The following is a 20,848-nucleotide window of genomic DNA, read 5'->3' on the forward strand; positions in this document are numbered from 1 at the left end:
GTGGAAGAGGGCCTAGGGGTGATAAATAGTGATGGACGAAAACTTGACTTGGGCCTGACCAGGTGGTGGCGCAGTGGATAAAGCATTGGACTGGGATGCAGAGGACCCAGGTTCCAGACTCTGAGGTCACCAGCTTGAGCGTGGGCTCATCTGGTTTGAGCAAGGCTCACCAGCTTGGACCCAAGGTTGCTGGCTTAAGCAGGGGTCACTCGGTCTTTTGTAGCCCCCTCCGGGTCAAGGCACATATGAGAAAGCAATCAATGAACAACTAAGGTGTCGCAGCAAAAAACTGATGATTGATGTTTCTCATCTCTCTCTGTTCCTGTCTGTCTGTCCCTATCTATCCCTCTCCCTGACTCTCTCTCTGTCTCTATAAAAAACAAACAAACCAATAAAACAAAACAAAACAAAAAATTTGGGAGGGGGTGTGAACACACAATAAGGAGCACAGATATATATATGTTGTAGAATTGGACATCTGAAATAGTTATGTTAACCCCAATAAACTCAATTAAAAAAAAAAAAAAGAACCGTCTGGGACTTCAGCCTCCATCTCCCTCAGCCTCAATCCCTGCTAGTTTTTAGAGCGCAAAGCTATAGGGACTTCTCCTCCTGCCAGTGGAACCCTGGGCTTGGGGGCCTGGTATGGGGCTTGTACCCCTTGCTCTTCAGGGGGGACCTCTGCAGCCAAGATACCCCTCCTGATTTTTACAGCCCCACATGGGTGTGGGACCAGCCTGGTCTGCATCTCTGCCCCTTCTACCAGTCTCGATGTGGCTTCTTTAATTCCCTAGTGTAGGACTTCCATTCAGCTCAATTTCAGATGGTTCTGAATGATGTTTGTTCTGTAGTTGAGTTGTAATTTTGATGTGGTTGTGGGAGAGATGAGTACCGCTTTTACCTACACTACCATCTTAACCGGAAGTTATTTTCAAATATATATATTTTGTAAGAGAGAGATAGGGACAGACAGGTAAGGAGAGAGATGAGAAGCATCAGTTCATAGTGCAGCACCTTAGTTGTTCATTGATTGCTTTCTCATATGTGCCTTGACCGGGGGTGGGGACTCTAGCCAAACCAGTGACCCCTTGCTTAAGCCAGCGACCTTGCTTTTTAAGCCAGCGACTATGGGGTCATGTCTATGAGCGCGGTGAGCCTATGCTCAAGCTAGCAACCTCGGGATTTCAAACCTGGGTCCTCAGCGTCCCAGGCCAATGGTCTCTATCCACTGCGCCGTTGCCTGGTCAGACTATTATTAATTGATTGATTGATTGATTGGTTTTATTGATTTTTTTATCAAGAGAGGAAGGGAGAGAGAGAGAGAGACAGGAACATCAGTCCATTGCTATGTGCCTTTACTAGGGATCGAACTGGCAACCTCTGTGCTTTGGGCCAATGCTCTAACCGACCAAGCTATCTGACCAGGGCACTATTTTCTTTTCTTTTTTTTTTTTTTAATTTTTATTTATTTATTTATTTTTTCTTCCTGAAGCTGGAAACGGGGAGAGACAGTCAGACAGACTCCCACATGTGCCTGACCGGGATCCACCTGGCACGCCCACCAGGGGCGACGCTCTGCCCACCTGGGGGCGATGCTCTGCCCCTCCGGGGCATCGCTTTGCCTAGACCAGAGCCACTCTAGCACCTGGGGCAGAGGCCAAGGAGCCATCCCCAGTGCCCAGGCCATCTTTGCTCCAATGGAGCCTTGGCTGCGGGAGGGGAAGAGAGAGACAGAGAGGAAGGAGGGGGGGTGGAGAAGCAAATGGGTGCCTCTCCTATGTGCCCTGGCCGGGAATCGAACCCGGGTCCCCCGCACGCCAGGCCGACGCTCTACCGCTGAGCCAACTGGCCAGGGCCAGGGCACTATTTTCTAATTTTTTTTTTTTTTTACAGACAGAGAGAGAGTCAGAGTGAGGGATAGACAGGGACAGACAGACAGGAACGGAGAGATGAGAAGCATCAATCATTAGTTTTTCATTGCGCATTGCGACACCTTAGTTGTTCATTGATTGCTTTCTCATATGTGCCTTGACCGTGGGCCTTCAGCAGACCGAATAACCCCTTGCTCGAGCCAGCGACCTTGGGTCCAAGCTGGCGAGCTTTTTGCTCAAGCCAGATGAGCCCGCGCTCAAACTGGCAACCTCAGGGTCTCGAACCTGGGTCTTCTGCATCCCAGTCTGACGCTCTATCCACTGCGCCACCGCCTGGTCAGTCTATTTTCTAATTTTTGATGGCAGCCTCTCCTTTTTATTTTCCTAATGATCAAATTGTTCAACAGAACTGAAACCTATTAGGTGAAAGTACTGCTCTCTATTAATTAGCTCACCTAAACTCAAGATAAAGTAGGATGTGGATGGCCTTGGTAATTCATTTTATTACTTTGGTCCTTGGTGTCCTGAGCACCTTGGTGTCTGAACAAGAATTAGCTTGAATGGCTTTGAGTAATCCTTCCGGTTGACTAGGCAGCCTGTGACTGGGGAAGCGGATGACCTCATTCTGTGAAGGCACCAGTTATATAACAGCAGCGAGCGCCTGCTCACACCGTGTACCCCCTTCTCAGGAGCACAGTGAGTGGTACGGAAGCCTGCAGCAGGCACTGGCTGGGAAGTACAGCGCTCTAGGCGAGCTGGACGGGGCCTGGCTGTACCACAGGATTTGTCAGGCTCTTCTCTCAATGGCTAACACACCAAGAGAGGGAATGATTAAAGACAGGCTACTTGGGCTCATTTTCAACAGTGACCTGGCTTTCTAATTAATATGATGCCACAGTGCTTGCTACTGCTTGTCCTATCAGCATGGCTCCCTCTCCTGAGTCCTACTCTCTGACAGTAAGGATCCCCATGCCTACTAAAGGCAGAGTCAATTCCAGTCCCCTCTCTGCCTTGACCCTGTGTTGGGGCCTTGGGCACTTACGTTCCCAAGTTCTGGACCTTAAACGTCACAGCTTTGCTCAGTCTTCCTTTTTGTACTTCAGACAGTTTTAAATGTAGAGAGCAAAAGCAGTGTTTTCCATGGGCACTCAGAAATGAGTTTCTCAATCCTGTTATACAAAGGAAGCAGTCCTTGTTGCTGCTCTTCTTTGTCTTGCTCCTTCTTGTGAAGCTAACAGTTCTAGGCTTCCAGAATCAGTTTCCAAACAGACGCACAGTTGCCCTGTGTGTGGGATGCCAGGTTGGAAGCCAGAACACAGTACAGTGTTTCTCTGCAGACATATGGGGATTAATTTTTAAACCACGCAAAGACATTAGTTTTTGTAAATCATGAGCAATCTATCCCATGGCATTTAGTAAGTTGGCATCAACTTGTTTAAAATGGAAAATAAACACAGACAAATGCAAACAAGTGCAGATACAGCCATCATTCTGCTGGTTAGCTCTTGGTTCCAGAGAGGTGTCTGCCTAAGGAGAGCTCTCTAATGGCTCTTTCTGTTTATGAAGAGCCAGGACCATAGTTTCAGCTGGGTGTAAATCATTAATTGGCAGAGCAGGGGACTTCACAAGTCACAAACTGTGACTTAAGTTGAAAAAGATGCTGTGAGTCACTATAAAAAGCTCTCATTGAACAACAACAACAAAAAAGCTCTCATTGAACCTGACCAGGGTGTGGGCAGTGAACAGAGCGTCAGACTGGGATGCAGAGGACCCAGGTTCGAAACCCCAAGGTAACTAGCTTGAGTGCAGGTTCATCTGGCTTGAGCACGGGCTCACCAGCTTGAGCGCAGGGTCACTGGATTGAGCATGGGATCATAGACATGACCCCATGGTCTCTGGCTTGAAGCCCAAAGTCGTTGGCTTGAGGAAGGGTCACTCGCTCTGCTGTAGCCCCCCAGTCAAGGCACATATGAGAAAGCAATCAATGAACAACTAAGGAACTGCAATAAAGAATTGATGCTTCTCACCCTCTTCCTCCCTGTCTGTCTGTCTTTGTCCCTCTCTCTGTCTCTGTCACACAAAAATAACTCTCATTGAAACCAAAGGGGAATAGTAGGTGACGAGTATTTCTTAGTCCCAAGTAAGCAGCTTCTTCATTTCTTTTTTTTTTTTTGTATTTTTCTGAAGCTGGAAACGGGGAGAGACAGTCAGATAGACTCCCGCATGCACCCGACCGGGATCCACCCGGCACGCCCACCAGGGGCGATGCTCTGCCCGCCAGGGGGCGATGCTCTGCCCCTCTGGGGCGTCACTCTGCCTAGACCAGAGCCACTCTAGCGCCTGGGGCAGAGGCCAAGGAGCCATCCCCAGCGCCCGGGCCATCTTTTGCTCCAATGGAGCCTTGGCTGCGGGAGGGGAAGAGAGAGACAGAGAGGAAGGGGGGGGGGTGGAGAAACAAATGGGCGCTTCTCCTATGTGCCCTGGCCAGGAATCGAACCCGGGTCCCCCGCACGCCAGGCCGACGCTCTACCGCTGAGCCAACTGGCCAGGGCCTCTTTTTTTTTTTTTTTTTAGCAGCTTCTTCATTTCTAAGTCCTAAGGAAGCAGTGTCTTTTTATTTTTTTTTCATTGATATGAGATACAGAGTCAGAGAAAAATAGAGGAGGGGGGATGAGGGGAAGAGAGAGAGCAGGATCAACTCGTTATTCCACCAAGTTGTTCCATTTTTTTTAGTTGTGCACTCATTGATTACTTCTTTTATTTTATTTTATTTTTTTGTATTTTTCTGAAGTTGGAAATGGGGAGGCAGTCAGACAGACTCCCACATGCGCCCGGCCGGGATCTACCCGGCATGCCCACCAGGGGGCGATGCTCTGCCCATCTGGGGCGTTGCTCTGTTGCAACCAGAGCCATTCTAGCACCTGAGGCAGAGGCCACAGAGCCATCCTCAGCACCCGGGCCAACTTTGCTCCAATGGAGCCTTGGCTACAGGAGGGGAAGAGAGAGACAGAGAGGAAGGAGAGGGGGAGGGGTGGAGAAGCAGATGGGCGCTTCTCCTGTGTGCCCTGGCCGGGAATCAAACCCAGGACTCCTGCACGCCAGGCTGATGCTCTACCACTGAGCCAACCGGCCAGGGCCTGATCCAACAGCCAGGGCCTGATTACTTCTTGTATATGCTCTGACCAGGGATCAAACCTGCAGCCTCAGTATGCTAGGACGATGCTTCATCCACTGATGGCCAGGGTGGAAGCAGTGTCTTTATAGACAGCAGAGCCAGCAATTTATTTGGAACTCAGGGATGTTGCTATTTACTTCAGGCAATGAGATGAGAAATCTGGCAGAGCTACCAGGGGGTTACTAGGTGGAGGATTAGTGCTTCACAAAAGGCATCTAAGGACATAGGCATTGCCACACAGAGGTGGGTCCCACTACCCAGTTTGTTTATTTATTAAGTGCCCTGATCGGGGATCGAACTATCAACTTCTGCACTTTGGGACAATGCTCTAACCAACTGAGCTACCCGGCCAGGGCCCCAGTTTATTATTTTTTTTCCTGGCTCCACTCTCCAGTTTAGTGTGCATCACATCATTTCAGGACTAACCTTCTGTACCCAGCTTCTCACCTGAAGCGGTATGGAACCTCACTGCTGGCAGAAACCTGGCCAGGGTCAGAAGGTTCACATTCACTGCTCACCAGTGCCCTCTGCTGATAACCTCAAACAGAAGATACTCACATGTCTTAGCCACAGTCTCCAAAGAATTCAAAATAGATTGGCTTTTTGAACTGAGATGCTCCTCAGATTTTTCCACAGATGTCTGCAACTAAGAAACCCGAAATTAAGAAAAATTCACACTGTTGCCTTATTTTACTCACTTGTATAATTGTCATTTAATGATTAGAAAGTTGTTGATATATTGTTATTCTATATGAACTAAAGTCAATACAATATAATTATTAAACTTCTTAAAATGAAATATGTTCTCTTTGAAATGTAGCTATACTTACATTGTGAATGCTTTCTCTGACATGGGAAATGATATTGTATAGAGTCTCACTAGAATTAGGAGAGAAAAACGAAATAAATCTTTGTGAAATACTGTACTGAAACAATACATAACAGAATGGATTCCATGAACATGGAAGACATCCTCTTCCTGTATCATCCAAGCAGCCCTTGATCAGAGTTGAAGACCCAACCCTGGAAAACCTTAGTGTCCAGTTGGAAAAAGGAGAACCTAGACCTTTTATGACCATTTCTGAGGCAAACCACTTTAAAAAAAATTTTTTTAATGTATCTTTTTTGTCTTTAGAGATATTTAAAAATTAATTTTTAGAAAGGAGAGAGAGGAGAAAGGGGAGGGGAGCGGGAAGCATCAACTTGTAGTAGTTGCTTCTCAAATGTGCCTTGATGGGGCAAGCCCAGGGTTTCAAACTGGCGACCTCAGCATTCCAGGTTGATACTTTATCCCCTGTGCCACCGCAGGTCAGGGTCTATCTCTGTCTTTTTTTTTTTTTTTTAATATTTATTTATTTATTTATTTTTTAAAGAGACAGTGAGTCAGAGAGAGGGATAGACAGGGACACACAGACAGGAACGGAGAGAGATGAGAAGCATCAATTATTAGTTTTTCATTGCGTGTTGCAACACCTTAGTTGTTCATTGATTGCTTTCTCATATGTGCCCTGACAGCGGGCCTTCAGCAGATGGAGTAACCCCTTGCTGGAGCCAGCGACCTTGGGTTCAAGCTGGTGGGCTTTTCCTCAAACCAGATGAGCCTGCACTCAAGCTGGCGACCTCGGGGTCTTGAACCCGGGGTTTCTGCATCCCAGACCGACGCTCTATCCCCTGCGCCACCGCCTGGTCAGGCTCTATCTCTGTCTTAAATGAGGTTAAACTTTAGCAACTTAAGTGGTTACTACAGTAGAATAGACAGGCTTTTACAGTTACATGCTGCATAACTGTTTTAGTCAACAATGGACTACATATACAACTGTCAAGTCTGGGAAATGTTTATTTATCAACAGAATCAAAGTCTTCAGAGCATTGAGCTTTCCTAACTAAAGGAAGATAGTTATACACTATAAAAGATACTTAATCTAGGAATTATTTTAAGAAATTCCAGCTCTTTCAATATCAAAGCACTGACAGTGGTGTAAGCAATACCCCTTCATTGTCACAGAATGCACTGCTCACAAAAGTGAGGGGATATCTTATAGCTTCATACTCATTTTGAAATATCCCCTCATTTTTGTGAGCAGTATAATAAACATCACTTCTGGGGTGTTACAATTTCTGTGATATCTAAAGATGCTGCCTTGATAATAACTTACAACCAAGAAATGAACAAGTTAATTTCCTCTGTAACTTCAACTTCTTTAACAATATTGCAGCTCTAATTTATCCAACATATTTGTCTTTAAAATCAATATAATACTAGAAAATATGAATATGTATAAATTTTAGGGTATATTTGAAAAAACAGCAACATTTCAAGTGAGAAATTCAGCCTGAACTGTGACGAGAAGTTCAGCCTGAACTGTGACTTGAGAATTCATGTGCTATGTTCTTGACCCTAAAACAAATAATGTTTTCTAATTTTCTAATTCCAATAATCTTAAAACAAGTTAAAGGGCAGAATTTGGGGTAGAATAAATATAAAACTATTTTACTATTGCATTTCTCTTTTTTTTTCTTTTCCAAGTGAGAGGAGGGGAGGTAGAGAGACTCCCACATGTGTCTGACCAGGATCAACCCAGCAACCCCTGTCTGGGATTGATATTCTGCCCATCTGAGGCCATGCTCAAAACTGAGCTATTTTTAGCACTGAGGTGGAGGCTCCACAGAGCCACCCTCAGCACCCAAGGTTGATGAGCTTGAACCAATCAAACCATGGCTGCAGGAGGAGAAGAGAGAGAGGGAGAAAAAGGGGAGCGGGTGGGGTAGAGAAGCACTTGGTTGCTTCTCCTGTGTGCCCTGACCAGGAATTAAACCCAGGACAGCCACATGCTGGACCAATGCTCTACTCCTGAGCAAGCCAGCCAGGGCTGTATATCTCTAAGAAGTCCTTAACTCACTACTCAGAGGGGCCAAAACTATGGCAGCCATATTCAAATCTGCCATAAGTTATACTGACAAGAAAGCAAATTGAGTAATTATTAGATGAGCTATAAAAGCAAGAGTGAAATCATACTAAAATTGAACTATTCTACTATTGGCATTCCATAATGTTTCCCTCATAAAAGAAGAGCTGTCTTGTCTACTTGAAAGGTTTGTGTACCTGTCACATTTGTCTTTTGCTGTTTTCTTTTTCTCCTCAAATTGATCTAAGAGGCCTTTTGATTTTCCAGCTGATAAAGGAAGAGGAAATAAGCCTCCATCTTTTGTATCATCTCCAAACAGCTGGGGTTTTGTCTGGTACTTTGTGAAAATACTAGGTTCATTCTGTTAAATTAAAAAAAAAATCATTATAGTATTTCACATGTAAAAATACCTGTAACATTCACTATATTCTGTACAATGCAGAGTCATAATTAAGTGCAAACCACAACACTAAATAACAACATAGAATATAGTATTTTCTTTTTATTTCATAAATGCAAAAAAAAATTATATTAAAATAAAGCAACTCTTTTCATTAATACAGTTTCTGTCTTACCAGGCCAGAGATATATAAAATGTCAGCTAAAAATGGCTTAAAATTAATTATATAAATTTAAAGGCAACAATAGTTATTTTTTTCATCAACTCAACTATTTTATTTATATAAATTTTAAAAATTATATAATTTTTAAAAATTTAAGTTATATTTGATATATAATATATTAGTTTCAGGTGTACAACATAGTGATTCAACATTTATATACCTTATAAAGTGACTGATCACCACCATAACTCTAGTAACCATCTGTCATGTTACACAGTTATAATAATTTTTTTTCTCTTTTTTTTTTCTCTTTTGTTTGTGGCAGAGACAGAGAGTCAGAGAGAGAAACAGATAGGGACAGGCAGACAGGAAGGGAGAGAGATGAGAAACATCAATTCTTCGTTGCGGCTCCTTAGTTGTTCATTGATTGATTTCTCATATGTGCCTTGACGGGGGTGGGGGTGGGGTGGGGGGTGGGGGGGGGACTACAGCAGACTGTGTGACCCCTTGCTTGAGCCAGTGACTTTGGGCTCAAGCTGGTGAGCCTTGCTCAAACCAGATGAGCCCACGCCCAAGCTGGCGAGCTCAGGGTCTCAAACCTGGGTCCTCTACATCCCAGTCCGACGCTCTATCCACTGCACCACCGCCTGGTCAGGCTAATAATATTATTGACTCTATTCTTCATGCTGTACATTACATTCCTGTGGCTTATTTTATAACTGGAAGTTTGTACTTCTTAATCCCTTTCCCCCTTTCTGCCCAACATCCTACCCTCCCCTGCCTCTGGCAACCATCTGTTTGTTTACAGAGAATTATTTACCCTGTCCCTGAGATGATGTGTTCAAGTTTTCATATTAATAAGTTTAATTCCGGCCCTGGCCGGTTGGCTCAGTGGTAGAGCGTCGGCCTGGCGTGCAGAGGTCCCAGGTTTGATTCCCGGCCAGGGCACACAGGAGAAGCGCCCATCTGCTTCTCCACCCCTCCCCCTCTCCTTCCTCTCTGTCTCTCTCTTCCCCTCCCACAGCCGAGGCTCCATTGGAACAAAGATGGCCCAGGCGCTGGGGATGGCTCCTTGGCCTCTGCCCCAGGCGCTAGAGTGGCTCTGGTCGCAACAGAGTGACGCCCAGGAGGGGCAGAGCATCGCCCCCTGGTGGGCAGAGCGTCGCCCCCTGGTGGGCGTGCCGGGTGGATCCCGTTCGGGCACATGCGGGAGTCTGTCTGTCTTTCCCCGTTTCCAGCTTCGGAAAAATACAAAAAAAAAAAATTTATTTCCAACTGCTGTTGCTCAGCTGCTGGTGAAATAGACTTGTTGGTAAGTTGGACATGAACTGGGCAGTGAGCATGCTGACACATGGTGAGCCAATTCCTGCATTCTGATTCAAGTCTTACTCTGAAACATTTAGGGAGTACATTTATTCCTTCATATTGCTGGCCACCACTTTTTATACTGTAATATCTCAGAGCATACCCTACTAATTTAAAGCACTGACCTAATCTTATTAAGTTTCTATTCGATGCAGGCAAGTCTATATATAAAGTCTAGTTCTAGACCAAAATAAACAAATATATAAAAGGACACATGCTGTTCTAAAAAAAAAAAAATCAAGGACTCAGAGACTTAGTTCCTCATTCTGGTCCTCATTCATTAGGTTGGGCCCCAGAATCCTCATCTTCTTCACGGAGATAATATAACATAGTAGATTAAAATCTTCAAAGCACCTGAAGTTCTTAGAAAAAAATAGCCATCTAAAATAAAATTTGTGCCTGACCTGAGGTGGCGCAGTGGATAAAGCGTCAACCTGGAAACGCTGAGGTTGCTGGTTCAAAACCCTGGGCTTGCCTGGTCAAGGCACATATGGGAGTTGATGCTTCCTGCTCCTCCCCCCTTCTCTCTCTCTCTCTCTCTCTCAATCTCTCTTCGCTCTCTATAATGAATAAATAAAATCTTAAAAAATAAATAAATAAATAAATAAAATAAAATTTGTTACTTTACTCCAATTTTCCTTAAGTTCTGTTTTTCTTATAAAATTTTTATAAATAATAGAATAGATAGCCTGACCAGGCACTGGCATAGTGGATAGAGCATTGACCTGGGACGCTGAGGGCCCAAGTTTGAAACCCCGAGGTCGCCGGCTTGAGTGCGGGCTCATCTGGCTTTAGCGTGGGGTCTCCAGCTTGAGTGTGGGGTCATAGACATGACCAGTCGTGAGATTCAAATAATTTAACAACCATATGTAAAAACAATCTACTGAAAGGGAGTTTATTATTTCATGCATCTAATACTTAAATAAGAACAATTAAAGAGGTACACAGAACTAGATTATAAGAGGTTTAAAATATTAATGAAAAAATATTAAATAATACCTGACAGAAAACAATAAAACTTATTTAATATATTTCCATATTACTTGTTAAATGGCATCCTCACTTGCAATTTTTTCACTTATGGATGGAATGAACATTACTACGGGCACTTAGAATATACTGTTGTACAGATGACGTTAAAAAAAGAGTAAAAAATGTAAATTTGTGTTCCTGGCCAGTTGGCTCAGCAGTAGAGCATCAGCCCAATGTGCAGAAGTCCTGGGTTCAATTCCTGGACAGGCCACACAAGAGAAGCGCCCATCTGCTTCTCCACCCCTCCCCCTCTCCTTCCTCTCTGTCTCTCTCTTCCCCTCCCGCAGCCAAGGATCCATTGGAGCAAAGTTGGCCCGGGCGCTGAGGATGGCTCCATGGCCTCTGCCTCAGGCGCTAGAATGGCTCCAGCTACAGTGGAGCAACGCCCCAGATGAGCAGAGCATCGCCCCCTGGTGGGCATGCCGGGTGGATCCCGGTTGGTTGGGCACATGTGGGAGTCTGGCTGCCTCCCTGCTTCTAACTTCGGAAAAATACAAACAAACAAACAAAAAGAATGTAAATTTGATTTCTACACTGGGCGATAGCCCAGGTGCCCACCTTAAAGAGAACCTTGATTACAAGTGCCATTTAAGCAATCGGTTCAGCGAACTCAACAAAAACTTAGGTATTGGTTCCGCCAAATCAGTGCAAACTGGCTGAATCCCACCACTGAACATGACCCCATGGTTGCTGGCTTGAGCAAGGGGTCACAGGCTCAGCTGGAACCCCCATTCCCAGTCAAAGCACATATGAGAAAGCAATCAAGGAACAACTAAGGTACCTCAACGACAAGTGGATGCTTCTCTTTTTTTTTTCTTAAGTTGGAAACGGGTAGACAGTCAGACAGACTCGCGCATGTGGCCGACTGGGATCCACCAGGCATGCCCACCAGGGGGCGATGCTCTGCCCATCTGGGGCGTCGCTCTGCCACAATCAGAGCCATTGTAGCACCTGAGGCAGAGGCCACAGAGCCATCCTCAGCGCCTGGGCAAACTTTGCTCCAATGGAGCCGTGGCTGCGGGAGGGGAAGAGAGAAACAGAGAGGAAAGGGAGGGGGAGGGATGAAGAAGCAGATGGGCGCCTCTCCTGTGTGCCCTGGCCGGGAATCGAACCCAGGATTCCCGCATGCCAGGCCAATGCTCTACCACTGAGCCAACTGGCCAGGGCGAGTTGATGCTTCTCATCTCTCTCCCTTCCTGTCTATCCCTCTCTCACTCTCTCTCTCTCTCTCTCTCTCTCTTGCTGAAATAATAATGATAATAATAGTATGGCTAGTCTTGGAAAATATGCAATATTTGGATTGCCCTAGAACTGGTCAAGGTACTGGCACTATTCTATATTGCTTTAGCGGTAGAGGAAATTGCAAATACAAATTATTTTCTCCATTTCAAACCACCAAGTCAAATTACCAATAAGCACAACCTGTTTTGGAGAGTAACCCTTACAGGCGTATACTTCTAAATATAATTCAGCAGACTAATCTTCTGTACAGCTTATCTCCATAATGACAGTGAAATGTATGCAAAGAAATTCTGGTAATCAGACTCACATCCAGAGAATTCTTTTGTAACTGTTTTGGATCTCTCAAATGGACACCAACGTCCAACGGTGCTGACAGGATCTCTGAACTTTCTGGGCAGAACTGAGATCCAAAGAGGAACTGCGAATCACTGAGACTGGAGTAATCAGTCTGATTATTAGTCCAGTTAGATGACTTAGTGGTCCTGAAATTAAGCAAGAAAAGTATATAGCAAGTGTAAAACATTCTGAACAAATAAAATCATAATTCACAACTATTCATTTCGAAATATTCTGAGCAGAGTGCTAGCTTGTTCTGGCCTCCTAGACCCCTGAACACTACCAGCTTTACCTATAAAGAAACAAAATTCTGAATGCCGAACATTTTCATTAGAACTACCTGGGGACAATCAGATGGGAATTCAAACAATAACACCACTAATCCTTGTATAATAGCACTGTGGGCTATAACACCATTTTGGAGATCAAAGTTCATAAACTCTTTAGGGATTTCGAGAACATTATCTTTTAAAAAGTTGAATCGGCCTGACCAGGCAGTGGTGCACTGGATAGAGCATCGGACTGGGATGCAATGGACACAGGTTCGAGACCCAGAGGTCACCAGCTTGAGCGCAGGCTCAACTGGTTTGAGCAAAAGCTCACCAGCTTGGACCCAAGGTCGCCGGCTCAAGCAAGGGGTTACTCGGTCTGCTGAAGGCCTGCGGTCAAGGCACATATGAGAAAGCAATCAATGAACTAAGGTGTCACTCCGAAAAACTGATGATTGATGCTTCTCATCTCTCTCCATTCCTGTCTGTCCCTATCTATCCCTCTCTCCTCTCTCTGACTCTTGCTGTCTCTGTAAAAAAAAAAAAAAAAGTAAATCTTTTAATCACTAAGGGAATAGTTTAAAAATAAAATATGGTATATATGTGTAACTGATGCAGGAGTCAGAAGCCATAAACTAGACTTACATTTAACCACATGAATAAGTCTCAAAATGTAATTCTGAGTGCAGAAAAATGAGTAAAAGCTAATGAGCACTATTACATAGTGTGCATATTATGTAAACTTTTAAACCTACATCATACACATGAGTGTGGGCCCTTATGATGGGGTTGGTGTCCTTATAAGAGACACCAGAAAGCTCACCTCTCTCTACCATGTGAGGACACAGCAGGAAAGTGGTTGTCTCCTTTCCTGCAAGCCAGGAAGGGAGCTTTCACCAAAAACCAAGTATGCTTATGCTAGCATAAAGTTCTAGGACTTCCAACCTCCAGAACTGTGAGAAAATTAATTTCTGTTGTTTAAGCCATCTAGTTTATGGTACTTTGTATTGGCTGCCCATGCTACTAATATAGGCCTCATCCAGAAGGAAGGATATGATCAACTCAGTTTGTGCACAGGAGGATCCATTAACAATTATTATTATTATTATTATTTTCATTTTTCTGAAGCTGGAAACAGGGAGAGACAGTCAGACAGACTCCCGCATGCGCCCGACCAGGATCCACCTGGCACACCCACCAGGGGCGACGCTCTGCCCACCAGGGGGCGATGCTCTGCCCATCCTGGGCGTCGCCATGTTGCGACCAGAGCCACTCTAGCACCTGAGGCAGAGGCCACAGAGCCATCCCCAGCGCCTGGGCCATCTTTGCTCCAATGGAGCCTTGGCTGCGGGAGGGGAAGAGAGAGACAGAGAGGAAAGTGCGGCGGAGGGGTGGAGAAGCAGATGGGCGCTTCTCCTGTGTGCCCTGGCCGGGAATCGAACCCGGGTCGTCCGCACGCTAGGCCAATGCTCTACCACTGAGCCAACCGGCCAGGGCAACAATTATTTTTGAAATAAGGTATTGTTCCTTTTCACACTTTTACTGTCTTATCCTAGTTTGCTTTAAATACTTTAAACTGTGGACTTGTAATTTGCTTTCCCTGGGTATCTATGCCAGTCTTTGAACCTCACATATGAAGAGAACAGTGATATTGATGATACAATCATACTTAAACACAACCTACTAAGCCTACTACAGAAACAGCATATAAGTGGGACAAGTAAAACAGTCCTCAAGCTTGTACTTAAAAGACACCTCAACAATTTCTGTTACTTAATGCTGTTGTGTAATCCGAGAAAATGTTTTTCAGTAAAACACATACATACGAACCATTACTTTTCCAAATATTAAATTTAAGATAATTAGATAGCATATAATTACATAATCTGAGCTAAAGTTACCATCACATATTAGTACAAAACAGAAAGTAACACCAATAGTTCAGCACAGGGAAGAATAATTATTTTGACTCATAGAATCATTTTCTAAGATTAGCTAAGGTAATGGGCTGCACACATATAAAGTAGGTTGCATAATCATTACCAAAAAAAAAAAAGCTCCGTGAGCCTACAGAAATCATGTAGGATTTACATCTTAAAACTATGATCTAGATTAAACAAAGATTTGCCCTACTCTGTATCAACCTTTTTCATTTTTGAGAAACAAAAAGAACAATGCTCTAGGTTTTTGCTCAATTAATAAGTCTCTGTATGAAAGTGTTAGGAAAAAACTACACTATCCATTAGTAAAAGCATACCAAAAGCAGTTATAAACGCCTTAAATATATACACTGCTCACAAAAATGAGGGGATATCCTATAGCTTCATATTCATTTTGAAATATCCCCTCATTTTTGTGAGCAGTTTACTTATTTGGCTTACAGCATGACTGGTGAACATCAATGTAAGTACCTCAGTGGAGTAATGACAGGGGGCAATATTTCAATGAGGCTTTTTAAAAATGTTTTTATTTACTGATTTTTAGAGAGGAGAGAGAGATAAAGGGGGAGGGGCAGGAGGCATCAACTCACAGTAGTTGCTTCTCGAATGTACCTTGACCCGGCAAGCCCAGGGCTTTGAACCAGTGACCTCAGCATTGCAGGTCGACGCTCTATCCACTGAACCACCACAGGTCAGGCTTATTGAGACTTTTCAACAGCTGGAGTGGCTCTTAACTCCACAGTACCCCCAGAAGTACTATACAACTGAACGCATATCTGAACATTGTTTTGATTTTCCTCTGCAATTTCAATAGCAATCACTCCAACTGAAGTGAGTTTCTGGATGTTGGGCGATGTCTAACTTTCACAGGTGTCATAGTCCCTATACCCATTGCTGGACAGAGTCATTGCTCAGTTAACACCCATAGCTGAACTGACATTGCTTTTATAATCATAAAATAGGCAAAAGGAAAAAGACAAGTATGGGAAGGTACAGCAGCGATAGGCAAGGGGAAGAAATTATATGGGGTAACTATTATATATTACTATAAACCAATAGAAAGGGGAGTCTATTTCTATGAAATCAATATAACTATAAGATCTTCTTAAGTATCACAGTATATAACCAGAACACTTACCCAGAGCCTGAGGGAATACTGAGCATATCTTTGATATTCCAGACATTAAAATTCATTTCTTATGATTATCCCTATTTTTTTAAAAAAAGAGGAACATTAATTTAAAAGGTTAACATACGGCAATTTCCTCCCCAAGATTGCTTTACTAGTAACTATTATATGTAAATGAGGATATTTCAGTAGTTATATTTTCATTCAATTAATGAAAATTCCCATTATCTATGTGCCAGAAATAGGTATTCTCTGTTGTTAAACTTCATACACATTTTTCTTTCTTTCTTTCTTTCTTTCTTTCTTTCTTTCTTTCTTTCTTTCTTTCTTTCTTTCTTTCTTTTTTTACAGAGACAGAGAGTCAGAGAGAAGGATAGACAGACAGGAACAAAGAGAGATGAGAAGCATTAATCATCAGTTTTTCATTCCGACACCTTAGTTGTTCATTCATTGCTTTCTCATATGTGCCTTGACCGTGGGCCTTCAGCAGACCGAGTGACCCCTTGCTCGAGCCAGCAACCTTGGGTCCAAGCTGGTGAGCTTTGCTCAAACCAGATGAGCCTGTGCTCAAGCTGGCAACCTCGGGGTCTCAAACCTGGGTCTTCGGCATCCCAGTCCAACACTCTATCCACTGTGCCACCGCCTGGTCAGGCCATTTCTCTCTTTCTTTTTTTTAAAAAAAATTTTTTTTATTTATTCTTTTTTTTTTTTTAAAGAGGAGAGAGAGACAGAGAGGGAGACAGAGGAGAGAGAGACAGAGAGAGAGAGAAGGGGGGAGGAGCCGGAAGCATCAACTCCCATATGTGCCTTGACCAGGCAAGCCCAGGGTTTCGAACCGGCGACCTCAGCATTTCCAGGTCAACACTTTATCCACTGCGCCACCACAGGTCAGGCCCATTTCTCTCTTTCTTAATATCAGGGAGAGCCCAGTCAACTGGGAAAGAAGGAACCTACCTTCTACCCTCTGCTCTCTTGTTCTTTTCTCTTACCACCCTACTAATAATTTGCTTTTAGGAAAAACCCAATAAACCCCCATTTTCATTGCCTGATACAATGAATGATTTAATGTATAACCTCTCCCAAGAAGACTGGTTCTTCCAGACTATAGGATATTGCAATTCCAAGAGAAGTATAGATTTGGGCAGTAAAGAAGCTAAGTGGCCTGACCAGGTGGTGGCTCAGTGGGTAGAGTGTTGGACTGGGATGTGGAAGGACCCAGGTTCGAGACCCCGAGGTCACCAGCTTGAGCATGGACTCATCTGGTTTGAGCAAAGCTCACCAGCTTGGACCCAAGGTCGCTGGCTCAAGCAAGGGGTGACTCAGTCTGCTGAAGGCTCACAGTCAAGGCACATATAAGAAAGCAATCAATGAACAACTAAGGTGTTGCAAGGAAAAACTGATGATTGATGCTTCTCATCTATCTCCGTTCCTGTCTGCCTGTCCCTATCTATCCCCTCTCTCTGTCCCTGTTAAAAAAAAAAAAAAATCCTGACCTGTGGTGGCGCAGTGGATAAAGGCTCGACCTGGAATGCTGAGGTTGCCGGTTCGAAACCCTGGGCTTGCCCAGTCAAGGCACATATAGGAGTTGATGCTTCCTGCTCCTCCCCCCATCTCTCCCCCGAGCCTCTATCTCTCTCTCTCTTTCTCACTCTTTCTCTAAAATGAATAAATAAAATCTTAAAAAAAAAAAAAAAGCAGCTAAGTGAAGGCCCTGGCCAGTTAGCTCAGTGGATAGAGCATCAGTCTGGCATGCTGATGTCCCGTGTTTACTTCTCTTCTTCTACCTTTCCTGCTTCTCCCTCTTCCCCTCCCACTGCCAGTGGCTCTGAGCCTCCCTGGTGCTGAAGATAACTCAGGTGTTGAGGATAGCTCAGTTGATTTGAGCATCAGTCCCAGGCAGGGATTGCTGGGTAGATCCAAGTCAGGGCATATGTGGCAGTCTGTCTCTATATCTTTTCTCCTCTCACTTTAAAAAGAAAAAAATAAAAGAAGCAGCAGCTATATCAGGGATTGGGAACCTTTCGGCTGAGAGAGCCATGAACGCCACATATTTTAAAATGTAATTCCGTGAGAGCCATACAATTACCCATGTACACTATGCATTATCCAATAAAAATTTGGTGTTGTCCCGGAGGACAGCTGTGATTGGCTCCAGCCACCCGCAACCACGAACATGAGTGGTAGGAAATGAATGGATTGTAATACATGAGAATGTTTTATATTTTTAACTTTTTTTTTTTGGAAAAAAAAAATTTTTTTTTGCATTTTTCCAAAACTGGAAACGGGGAGGCAGTCAGACAGACTCCCGCATGCACCCGACCGGGATCCACCCGGCATGCCCACCAGGGGGCGATGCTCTGCCCATCTGGGGCGTCGCTCTGTTGCAACCAGAGCCATCCTAGCGCCTGAGGCAGAGGCCAAGGAGCCATCCCCAGCGCCCAGGCCATCTTTGCTCCAATGGAGCCTCGGCTGTGGGAGGGGAAGAGAGAGACAGAGAGGAAGGAGAGGGGGAGGGGTGGAGAAGCAGATGGGCGCCTCTCCTGTGTGCCCTGGCCGGGAATCGAACCCGGGACTTCTGCACGCCAGGCCGACACTCTACCACTGAGCCAACCGGACAAAGCCAATATTAGTTTTTTTAATTAAAGATTTGTCTGCGGCCCTGGCCACTTGGCTCAGTGGTAGAGTGTCAGTCTGGTGTGCGGAAGTCGTGGGTTCGATTCCCCGGCCAGGTCACACAGGAGAAGAGCCCATCTGCTTCTCCACCCCTCCCCCTCTCCTTCCTCTCTGTCTCTCTCTTCCCCTCCTGCAGCCGAGGCTCCATTGGAGCAAAAGATGGCCCGGGCGCTGGGGATGGCTCCTTGGCCTCTGCCCCAGGCGCTAGACTGGCTCTGGTCGCAACAGAGCGATGCCCCGGATGGGCAGAGCATCGCCCCCTGGTGGGCGTGCTGGGTGGATCCCAGTCGGGTGCATGTGGGAGTCTGACTGCCTCTCCGTTTCCAGCTTCAGAAAAATACAAAAAAAAAAAAAGAAAAGAAATAAAAGAAACTGGTGCAGCCACTATAGAAAACAGTATGGAAGTTTCTTAAAAAATTAAAAATAGAACTTCAGGACTTATATAAGAAGGAAATAAAAACAGGATATCGATGAGATACCTGCAGCCCTATGTTCACTGCAGCATTATTCACAATACCAAGTTATGGAAACAACTTAAGTGTCCCTGAGTGGATGTCTAGCTGAAGAAAATGTGGTATACGTATACATACAATGAATTAGCATTCAGCCATAAAAAAGAAAAAAATCCTACTATTTATGAAAATAACATGGATGGACTTTGAGGGCTTTATGCTATGTCAAAGAGGCCAGACAGACAAAGACAAATACTGCATGGTATTATTTATACTGTATGTGACAGGGACATTGGAATTCATTCATCCATGATCTCTACTTTTATATAATTGAAATTTTCCACAATAAAAAAGTTAATTAATAAGTAAGTACCCTGCATTATTTTAGACAGCTCCCAAAGTTGTTACCTACAGCTCACACCCCTCTCTTGAACTTCAGACTCCTGTATTCTACAGTGCTGACCTAACATCTCTATTTGGATGACTAAAACATACCTCCAAATTAACATAATCAAAATCAAGATGATCATCTTTCCAACAAAACATTCTCCACTTATACTCTTGCCATTCCACAAATTTAAAAATACATATGATTTGGGCCCTGGCTGGTTGGCTCAGTGGTAGAGCGTCAGCCCGGTATGTGGATGTCCTGGGTTCAATTCCCGGTCAGGGCACACAGGAGAATCACTCATTTGCTTCTCCACCCTTCCTCCTCTCTTTTTTCTCTCTCTCCTCCCCTCCCACAGCCAAGCTCCATTGGAGCAAAAGCTGGCCTAGGTGCTGAGGATGGTTCCATGGCCTCCACCTCAGGCACTAGAATGGCTCTAGTTGCAATGGAGCAACGCCCCAGTTGGGCAGAGCATCGCCCCCTGGTGGGCATGCCAGGTGGATCCAGTTGGACACATGCGGGAAGTCTTGACTCTCTGCCTCCCTACTTCTCAATTCAGAAAAATACAAAAAAAATTACATATGATTTGTTTTCAACTATTATTTCAGATCCCTAGATCAGCAGAGATTTATTATATATTTTAACAAAGAAGGTGAGTTGAATTAAATATTGGATTCCTGACTTGTGTTTACTTATTCCTTTGATAGCCCAAGTTTCTTTCTTTCTTCCACACTAGCAGAACTCCTCCTTCTAGAGTCTAGCTTTAGAATATAGACAATTTCATACACATCACAAGACTATTATTACTTCATCTAGAAGATGACAAACCCTATCGCCTTCCATTTTCGTTTATGCTGATGGGAGGAGAGTAATTTCAAAGCATGTGGCTTGGGTTCTAAAGCATGTGCTCCCCCAGTTCCAGATCTAACTTATTCTTAAGAGGTTTCTTAGCCTGACCAGAGGGTGACGCAGTGGATAGAGCATCGGACTGGGATGTGGGAGACCCAGGTTTGAGACCCCAAGGTCACCAGCTTGAGCGCGGGCTCATATGGTTTGAGCAAAGCTCACCAGCTTGGACCCAAGGTCGCTGGCTCGAGCAAAGGGTTACTAGGTCTGCTGAAGGCCCCGCGGTCAAGGCACATAAGAGAAAGCAATCAATGAACAACTAAGGAACCGCAATGAAGAATTGATGTTTCTCCTCTCCCTCCCTTCCTGTCTGTCCCTGTCTATCCCTCTCTCTGACTCTCTCTCTCTGTCTCCTTAAATAAATAAATAAAGCCTCCATTACAAAACACTTAAAAAAAAAAAAGAGGTTTCTTAAATGAGGAAGAAATTCCAAGGTTACATCCTGGACTAAGTCTAAGGAACAGAGAGCGCTCGCTGTACTCAGCCTCATGATTACCTGTCCTCTGTGCATTTTACCTGTCTTCATTCTACCTGTATGGGCTTTCAAATTCTCAGAGGGCAGAAATCCCAACTGTCACAGGTCCCCTTTACAACAACAGTA

At 44.4% G+C, this 20,848-nt stretch overlaps 1 protein-coding gene across 1 annotated transcript in view; it reads right to left on the reverse strand.

Annotated features, from left to right (window-relative positions):
- IHO1 (interactor of HORMAD1 1) overlaps positions 1-20,848 on the reverse strand; it is a 29,740-nt gene that overhangs the window by 7,939 nt on the left and 953 nt on the right. Inside the window, exons 2-6 of the mRNA XM_066351032.1 lie at positions 15,838-15,908; positions 12,462-12,636; positions 8,150-8,313; positions 5,877-5,925; positions 5,605-5,692 (exon numbers count right to left, since the gene is read on the reverse strand). Of these exons, the coding sequence (XP_066207129.1) occupies positions 5,605-5,692; positions 5,877-5,925; positions 8,150-8,313; positions 12,462-12,636; positions 15,838-15,893 (532 nt within the window). The 5' untranslated portion in view covers positions 15,894-15,908. The remainder of the gene's footprint in view (positions 1-5,604; positions 5,693-5,876; positions 5,926-8,149; positions 8,314-12,461; positions 12,637-15,837; positions 15,909-20,848) is intronic.

This window comes from Saccopteryx leptura, chromosome 10 (genome assembly GCF_036850995.1).
Source record: "Saccopteryx leptura isolate mSacLep1 chromosome 10, mSacLep1_pri_phased_curated, whole genome shotgun sequence".
NCBI lineage: Eukaryota > Metazoa > Chordata > Mammalia > Chiroptera > Emballonuridae > Saccopteryx > Saccopteryx leptura.